Here is a 9,841-nt window from a genome sequence, read left to right as displayed (position 1 = left end):
TTCAAAAATATACTAAAATGTACACGACACATTAAGAGTAAAGCTACTGATAGAGATAAATAGAGTTTAGTTTGGTTTATAGATGAAAACATGTCAAGTTTTGGGAATGTTCATGAAGGGAAGAAAGCAAAAGAGACTTGATTTAAGAAATCAAAGAAGGGGATGACATGTGTGATATTTTGTGAGTAGCAGTGAAAGATAAGTCTAAACTTTATGACCAAGATAAATGTGGATCCTGAGATATATGTTAAAGAAGCAGCTACAATTCTAAGTAAATGTGCTTAATTACCTCCCACCCCTTGGAGAGTGACATCACTTTTCATGCAGAACACCCAGAAGAGCTGCATTCCACAGCTTCATTCCTCCTCCTCGGCTGAAGTGTGCCTGTAGGTGAGTGTCTGGGTGACAGCTGCTCAGCCTCTCAGCAGCCTGAACACAAAGCAGAGAGAAAGAACGAGGACCATCAATGAAACAGAAAGAAGCTTGAACAAACAGGTAAGTGTATTAATTTCTCTCTTGAGCTCTAACAGATCTGTAATGTGGTTATATTCATGATAATTATTATCTCATAGAATAAAAACTAAATGGATGAGTACGCGCTTCAGAAGGGAAAAGGGTAAAAGGTTTCATTTGTGATTTTTCCTTCTAATCTAAAGGAACAGTGGCTTTGTTATTTTGAACTTTTGTTTAAATCTAGCATGCAAAGCCATTGATACTTATCTTCATTCATAATCAATATCATATTGTACATGATGCCATCAGAGCCTCTTTACTTAACTGGCAGAGTACCTTCACTATTATTAAAAGATTTGGCATATTTTAAAGAAAAAATAAAACCTCTATCACAATGAGTCTTGTTTTAGAGCTCACTGATGGGAGAGATTGAAGCTACTGTAGCTGAATTGTATAATACAGTTAATTTATAACAGACAATACAAATGCAAATTAAATTCTTAAACTTTGGATTGAGATTTTTTTTCTATGACTGAAACTAAGGAGGTTAATAGTTTACTTTTATAACTTTACACTTACGTTTTTTTTTAATCACTGTAGAAAAAATATCTTATGGAGGGGAAATTTATTTTTATCAGGAAAATGAGGAACACACCACTTCAATTCTTAAATATTTGAAAAGATGACTGAAATTCGTTTCTTCCTGTCAGGATGTTCCCATTGATTATTTTCTGAATGAGGGTGATACTGAAACTCATTTTGAAGGGTGGAAGTTAGTAAACAGAGAGTGGAGGTAGTGGAGGTATGTGTGGGTGGACTCAGACTCCACCCACACATACCTCCTGCCACATTCCTGCTTCAGCAAACCTGTCTACTCCTGCAAATACGGGACGAACAGAAACCTTCACTTTTCACACTGAAACCTGTTTCCTTGTGCAAAATGTATACTTTGCTGGAGAGTTAACTGATCTAAGTAAACATTTCAAGTGTATTTCTAAGTAAACATTTCAAGTGTGCTCCATGCTGAGAGGTCTGCTAATGTGCCAAAATCTAATATGATTTGTTTAATCGATGCTTATTGATATGTACTATTTTAATTCAATTCACAATTTTGAGTTTTGCACTGAATTTTTTAAGCACCAGTCAGTTTCAGTCAACAGGAGCTGAAACATACCTGCATGTATTTGGTTAATGATTAGAGATTGGTTTACCTAAACTGCTCTGAGAGTTTTCACAGCATATCTACTGTGAGCTGTTTTTTGTTTGGCAAGTGCATCATCTACATCTAACCCCGGTTGATGATATTTTATGATCCAATCAAATATTGTATGTACAGTAACCAGTAACTCCAGCCATTATGGAGGAAAACAGCTGCTTCCCACCTTGGTCTTTGAATTTTGAAGTCAGAACTGGTCTCTCCAGATCAGTAAAAGTAAATGTTTGTTTTTTCTTAACTCAAGTTCAAGAGTTCAAGATATCTTTATTGTCCCCGAGGGGCAATTTGTGGTGCAGCCAGCAGCAAAACAATAGAAATGACAATAGCAATTACAGTTACAATTTAAAAATGACCATCCACAAAGTACAATAGAGAGTAACAATAAATAGTTAAAGTGACCACAGTGCGTGCAATCCACCTTAAAATGGCTTCAAAAGGATAAGAATCATCCATTGTCACGTTGCTGTACTGGATGTTATCATGTTCTTTTTTGCATGCAGCCTATCTGTGTGTTTTTTCTGTGGAATTCAGTATGTGAGAAAACTCTTAAACATCTGTGTTGGGTGTCAGTTCACACTATAATCTGGGTGCTAACACCACAAGAGTGATATCTTATACCACTCTCTGGCTGGTTCAACTTTCTTACACCACCAGAGGAAGGCTATAGTATTATACTGTATGGGAAAAAAAACGTGAGAAAGTGAGTTACCATAATATCAATTGCTGATTACCAACATTTCATTTGATTATTCTGGCAATATCTGCACTGTTCAACTAAAAACATTTTTAAAGGTTCAGTTGACCCAAATCTTACCCAAACATTTTTTCATGGACCCTTGTGAGCCGCTGTAGTAGTGATTTAAAATACTATAACTATAATACCACAAAAATATCATTGTAATTTGAAGAAAATTATATATTATATTACAAGAATGAAGTTATAATTTTACAAGAAAAAGGGTTAAGTAAATGCAATATTGTGAGAGCAAACTAATGCAGTGTTTTTGTATTAATACTCTGCTGTTTTAATACTCTTACGCAACAGGTAAGAGTTCTCTGTCATCCTCACTTGTCAGTTTATCTAGATGACCTGGAGTCACTGGTCTCAACAATAAGCAGATTATTATCATAGCATTTAGGATACTGGTAGTAAATGACACCAGTTACATGATACAGTATGTGAGTCACATTACCTGACGTGTTTTGAAACGACGCCTGAAGCACAGCAGACACGTGGTTTCCTTGAGACAGAAGTTATTGGCACTGAAATAGAATTACAACTCATTAGATCTTGTCAATGTCTATAATTAGAAAGGCTGCCAGAAACAAGTGTGGTAGTAGTACAGTATGTTGGAGCATTATGACTTATTCCTTGTACAATAACAACACTATTCTCATAACAGGATGACTTCTCAATATCTTTTTTGGTTTAGTTAAAACATAGTTGAGTTTAAGTGATATTTCTGATTTAGTCTTGTTTAAATTGAATTGTAGTTTTTTCTTTCTGTTGGAGATAACTAAGTTGTTGTTCTTTTAGCTAGTTAAAAAAACACCTTTAGTTTGATGTTATAGTAACCACCAATGTACCACATATAAAAAACATCAACATTAAAGTAAAACCACAGCACAAACTAATTTTAAAAACTCAAACTCCACATATGAATGCCTTTTATTAAGGCTTTGAACAGTCCATCTGATCCACTACTTACTGATTAATAGTCTAGTCCTACTGTTCAGGGTTTTGAATCTTACCTGTAGATTCTCGTAGGACCAGGTCTTGTAGATGTTCATGCGTCATGATTCCTCCCATGGTTGCCATCGTTCTGTATCCTGCAGCAGCCAAATGCAAATATTAATCCACACTATAAAACACCTGACATGCTGCTCAATATTGTCACATGCACTGTCTTACACATTATTTTACAATAAAACATCAAAAACTGTAATAATAATCATCATCATCATCATCATAATGATAAAATAATGCCAAAATCACACATAATGTAGATTTGGGACTAATCACACATTATTCTAAGATGTACTGTATGTTTATTGTTTTATATTTTTAGTGGCTTCTACAGTCAGTGTTTATCTCATTTTTAGTTTATTGTATAGTCTGAATTAGTTTTTGACATGGTATTTTATTGTTTAAGCAACACTTCCACACTTGTTGACAATTCGGCAACTGTCATTCTTTACAGCAAGAAGTCACGAATGAAATTATGAATATATTCAACAACAAAAAAGTACAATTAGGAGACTGATGTGAACGTTATTCCCACCAGGTTGCTTTGAAGTGAGGTGTGGTGGTTAAGCACTCTGCTAACTCACATGCAGAGTGCTTAACCACCATGAGTTTAAATGTCAATTAATCTGCATGTGAGTTAGCAGAGTGCTTACTCACTCTGTAACAGCGGTATTTTTTTAACCTCAGTCACTGTGCTTATGATTGAGCTCCTTTAAAGCACATTAAATGTAAATCTTTCATTTGCACTGTACCTATTTTCTTTTAATGATTTTAAAGCAAATCATTATTTTATGCTGCAAACTTATATTTAATGCTCTATTCTTGTCTAGTTTTTATTTATTAATTTTTTTTTTATTTAAATTGTATTTTTTTGTTCATCGTTTCCAATTTTTTAGTGTTAAATGTTTGTTTTTATGTAAAGTACATTGAGTTGTCCCTGGATATGAAATTCACTATATAAATAAAGCTGACTTGGCTCAGCTTGAATGTGTCCAACAGCTACTTTACACAGGGGAAGAAAAAAAAATACAACATAAACTTACTCACGCTGTCTTCGTTTAGTTACTGACAAGCATGGTGACGCAGAAAACAAATAATAATTTAGAAACTCACTGTGTCCTTGTTCAAAACTCGACCAAATAGCAGCATGAAGCAGTAATGACAGAAAAAGGGACTCAAAATCACAACTTTTGGCTTTCCCAACATATTAATAAGCTTAAATTAACCAGTTAATTGATTTCCAAGTGCCCTGTAACTCGGTCTCCTAGCAACTCTTTCGCGCTTCTCGTTCTCTCTGTTGCGCGTGCGCTAACCGTTCCCTCTGTTCTTAAAGCGACAGCGCGAACGTTCTAAAAGCAAAGAGTGACGAAGACCCTCTCTGTTCCTTTTGTCACCAAACAGATGAATCATTAAATCATCTTTGTTGGGGTTGTTCCTTCAGAAAATTACATATTAATCTCAAACTCGAACATTTTATCTGGTCTTTTTGATAAGGGCATGCCTACAAATAAGTTGTTTATTATCAATCGTATTTCTTTATTGGCAAATTTTCATATAAATACCATAGACTGTATAGAAGAAATGGACATAACATCCGTGACGTCACCCATTGGTTTGTGGATTGCTTCGTCTCACTCGGCGGCAAAATTGGCCACACCGGCCATCTTGGCGTTACGTAGTTTCCCTATGCATTTCAATGGGAGATTTTTTCAGTGATATGTCTCCTCTTATTATAATGTCTCTGTCGGAAGCCAATAGTATCGAATATAGGCAGCGCCATCTTGAAAAAGGTGCATGCCGGGAAAAAAAGAACACGGATTCTACTTATATGGGCATGAGGCGGAGTCATGGACAGGAACTCCACGCCTGATAAATACAAACACATTTTCAAAACAGAACAACCTATCTGTGTTAATTTCTTACTTAAAATCATATCTGGACACACTAAAATATTGCACAAACTGTAAAGCTTTGAAAACTAGAGCATTTAGTAATTAATTGATTTGAGAAAAAAACAAAAAACGATGCTGCCATTTTTCTATGTTCCTGCAATAGGGTGAATTTGGGTAATGTGGGACAACTAAGCTCCAATTAATTTATCTCATTACAAATTAGTCACTTATGGAGGCCATTTATGTATATTATCTTATGTTACTGGTGTCCTTTAGTTCTTTGGTTAATCTCTTCAGTCCAAAATGGCACTGATGTTGCAATGGAATGACCAATTATACCTTTCACTTCTTATCAATATAAGTTCTTGTCAGATACAGTGGGCAGTTGATTTGAATTGTGAAGACATATGAAATCGGCAGTTGTTTATCTGTTTTCAGTTGTGACTGTAATGTCATGATGTGCTTTTTTGATGTACTGAGATGCTTTGCTAGTGTCTTAACAAACCATAAAAAACATTTATTGGTTGATTGGTTTATTTTATTATAATGCTAACTAAGATTAAAAGTACAGTTTACGGATGTTCATCTGTTTTCTTGCAGGTCACTGGTGGAGCTGAGTCTAAGTGATGGAGCTGAAGGTGTGGGTGGAGGGTGTGGTCAGAGTAGTGTGCGGCCTGTCACTGAACACTTCCTGTCAGGATGTTGTCATTGCTCTGGCACAAGCAATGGGTGAGTCACTTTTATCTTTATTCAAGACAAAGTCATATTCAATAAACACCTTTTTGGTAATAAATGTTTTAATTTACAAAGTTTTGCTTTTCTTGTATGTCTCTCTGATATTATCTTTATTATTTTTAAGCTTTTACACTGACCATTTATGACCATTAGTTTTCCTCTAACACCACCCACAGGTCAAACTTCCAGTTCTGAACATAAAATATCTAAAAAAAAAAAAACAACCTAATTGCACCTGTATATGAGTTACAGATCAGACTTGGTTTTAATTAACCTACAGGCTTTCCTTTCCTTTGCACCAACCTTTGTACAAACGTTCGTATAAAATTTTTATCTTAATTTTACACTTTTCAAATAGCGACATAATTTGTTCTTTCTGTCTTTTATTTTCTCATTGTGTGTTATAATAAACACTGCAAACTCTGGTGGAGACTGGCTGAAACTTTTTTGCTTTCTGCAAGTTAATTTGTGGCCCACCAGTTCTTAAACAAAACATTTCCAGCAGACATTTTTAACACAAAACTAGTGGCCCAATTGTAAACTGCTGAATATGTTTGCTTTCCCTACAGCAAACCCTTTACAGTTGTTCTACAGTACAGATACAGTAAATATGAAACCTTTATTGCTATTTTCAACAGGTCAGACAGGTCGCTACATTCTTATCTTGAAAAGACGTGAGACAGAGAAACAGCTTGTTGCTGATGACTGTCCTCTGCAGCATCTGGCTCAGCTGGGACAGCTGGCTGCAGAGGTCCAGTTCATACTGCGGTGGAAAGGTCCCAGTCACAGTGATGGTCAAGACCGACCAACTAGAGAAAGACTTCCTTTGCCTAGACCGGCGCCAGAAAGCCTCAAACACAGGGTGCCACAAAAGTCTCTCACCTTCAATCTGGGTGCCTCAACATTTCCAAGGAGGACTAAATCAAAGAGAGTCAGGTCACCATCACCCAGAGCTTCACCAGAGCCACGGGCTTCCCCTGTCTCTTTCCTAGACCCTCCCAACTCTGTGAATGTGATTCCTTCTTACTCCTTTAAAGAGGAGGTGTTTAGGCAGGTTCTGCAAAAACAGAAGATACTACAAGATCTGGAGATTCAGCTTGAAGCTCTGGAAAGAGAGACAGAAGTGTGGGAGCGGGAGCGGTCATCTGCTGTGGTTCCTGGTATGACACTTGACCTTACAGATTTACTGGAGGAACTGGAGCAGCAACAAAGACTGAACGAGGAAGAGCTGTTGCATGAACAGCGTTGGGAGGATGATTTACAGGAAGAGATTGGCAGAGAACAAGGTATGTTTTCAAACCTGTTTACATTTTCTACATTTTTTAAACTGGTGACTTTATCTTATGACATTTCTAAAACAGATCATGTTAATACTGTTATCAACAGATATGCACAGACGTCTACATCAGATACAGTCATCAGTGGATGATCACAGTTATCAGATCAAAGAGCTTGAAGTCCATTCTGTGCATCTAGAACAGGACATGCAACTCACAGCCCACAGAGAAAGCCCACAGGTGGGCGCTCCACAACTGGAGGAGACCCTGAGACCTCTGAAGCAAGAACTCCACTACCGCCTACAGCAGACAGAAGAGCTGGATGCATCATTGTCAAGCACGGAGAGAGAGCTACAAACTGTGGAAGAAAGCTTACAGGTATAATTCCTCCTTCATTTATTTATTTTTTCTCTAAAACTTTGCATCAACATTTATAACAGCAAAAGTTCAGACCCAAATAAATGACTGTGAAATCTTCACAGTACAGTATGTGGAATTTGAAGGTAAGTCACAGGTCAAGGAAACAGATGTGTGAAAGTATTCCTTGTTGATTTTTTTCCTAATAGTTATTCAGATAACATAGTGAGTGTCTTGATGTCCATCTGAAGTGCATATTATAGAAAAATGACATTGCATTTCGCAGATTCATTCAACTTGTTAATAGGATTTCATTATTAGTTTGAGTCTTTTTATGGGATTTGGTGATACTATTACCAGCCTTATATTTCAACTTATCCTGCATACCTATAGGATGTATTCAACCTAAACTGGTGATGTTGGTAATACAGTATTCCCTGTATCCTCTAGGACAGATGGAAATTGATTGAAGTCCTAAATAAGGAGCTGCGACAGTGTAAGTTGCAACAGTTCATCCAGCAGACGGGCGTCGCTCCACCAACAGACCAGACAAACTCTGAAGTTTATCTCATCAATGCTGGAATTATGGAGTAACAGAAGTTAAGGAACTGTTTGCTGTGAGTCATCAGGGTGCTAAAAATGATTATTACAGTAAGGATTATTGTAGAAGTCATTCGCAAAATCTTAACAGTGATGTCACAACAACTGCCCTCTCATTTTTCATCAAATATATGCAGAAAATCATTAGAAGTAAAATGTACACAGATATTAGAAATGACAGTAAGAAGAGAAGGGAATTTTCATGATTTCATGAAGGAAAATGTGCAGGATAGAAGAAAAAAAGAAAGAAGGGACATGGAAGTAAAGTAAGAAGTAATATAAGTGTGTGTGTGTGTGTGTGTGTGTGTGTGTGTGTGTGTGTGTGTGTGTGTGTGTGTGTGTCTGATAAGCTAATTACAGCCTGAGTAAAAAATGATAATGTATTTTAATTGAAATACAACAGATGCCATTGATGAAAATTAATGTATTTTACTTTTTAATATTGTCACAATATGTCTGTTTTCTAATGCACATATTATATACCTTCTACAGACCATAATAAAAGTATTTTTTATACATGAAAACATGCCTGTGTCCCCTGTATTAAATCAAGTTCATGTTAAACCTAAAATATTTTATCCACTAGATGGCACCAATGCTGAACCTATGATGAAATGTTGCATTTACTTCACACCCATCACCCAACCATCACCATCTCTATCATAACCATCACCATCATTAAAGCAAACATATACTGTAGGCATGTGTCCTTTAATGAGAAATTGAAGTACATGTGCATACATATAAATGCATATTAGGTAGCTTTGGGACCCGTAATACATTCCCTAATGAGAAGAATGTCTTACTCAGCAGCTTCAGCAGTGAATGTGATAAAACTGTTCCCAGGGTTTAATGGGATTGTTGAGCTGTCAATCATCACTAAACAAGGTTCTCTGAGCAGACATAGATGTCTACCAGGTCAAAGGTTAAAAACAATAATAATAGTAATCATGATCATAATAATAATAATAACAATAATAATAATAATAATAATGATAATAATAAAAGGCTTTATTCGGTTTTGTTTGTTTTGTTTGTTTATTTTATAGCACCTCTCAAAACAGTTCTTCACGGCACCAAACTAAAAGGCAGAATCCAATAAAATGTCAACAAGATAAAAACATCATAAAAAACAACATTAAAATGAGAATAAACTAAAATAAAGAATACAATAAGATATATATACATATAAAAAAGCTTATTGGTTATGCACTACAAGGAATTGGTTAAGTAAAGGTGCATTTTAGAAAGTAAGATTATTATCAAAAGTGATACCAATATTTGTGCAGCTAGAAGTGCACATTGAACCAAGTTCAAGAGTTCAGAGAAGTGATTATGTGTGGTGTCTATGGACATAAGGAATATAAAAGAGTCATTTTTTGCAGACTATGGCTGCATTCAGAACAAAAATTGCCCCATGTTAAAACAGTACAAACGGGTTGCTCTGGTGGGGCCATGCTGTTTGAGGTACAAGGTGAGACAATGCAACATGGTACAGGAAGTATAGTTGGAGCTTGTTAGACTCCAAGACACTACAGGTTGTTTTGTAATACTCACAGACAAG

The 9,841-nt window shown here is 36.0% G+C and overlaps 1 protein-coding gene across 1 annotated transcript; it reads left to right on the top strand.

The window, feature by feature from the left end:
• The first annotated feature begins 409 nt into the window (after positions 1–409).
• On the top strand, positions 410–8,712 carry LOC128354951 (ras association domain-containing protein 7-like). The gene is made up of 5 exons (XM_053315073.1): positions 410–495; positions 5,909–6,037; positions 6,682–7,329; positions 7,430–7,698; positions 8,128–8,712. The coding sequence occupies exons 2-5, from the start codon at positions 5,935–5,937 to the stop codon at positions 8,269–8,271; spliced, it is 1,164 nt and encodes a 387-aa protein (XP_053171048.1). The 5' UTR covers positions 410–495; positions 5,909–5,934; the 3' UTR covers positions 8,272–8,712.
• The last annotated feature ends 1,129 nt before the right edge of the window (positions 8,713–9,841 follow it).

This window comes from Scomber japonicus, chromosome 1, assembly GCF_027409825.1.
Source record: "Scomber japonicus isolate fScoJap1 chromosome 1, fScoJap1.pri, whole genome shotgun sequence".
NCBI lineage: Eukaryota > Metazoa > Chordata > Actinopteri > Scombriformes > Scombridae > Scomber > Scomber japonicus.
Note: the sequence above shows the minus strand (reverse complement) of the source record. Positions and strands in the feature narration are given on the sequence as shown.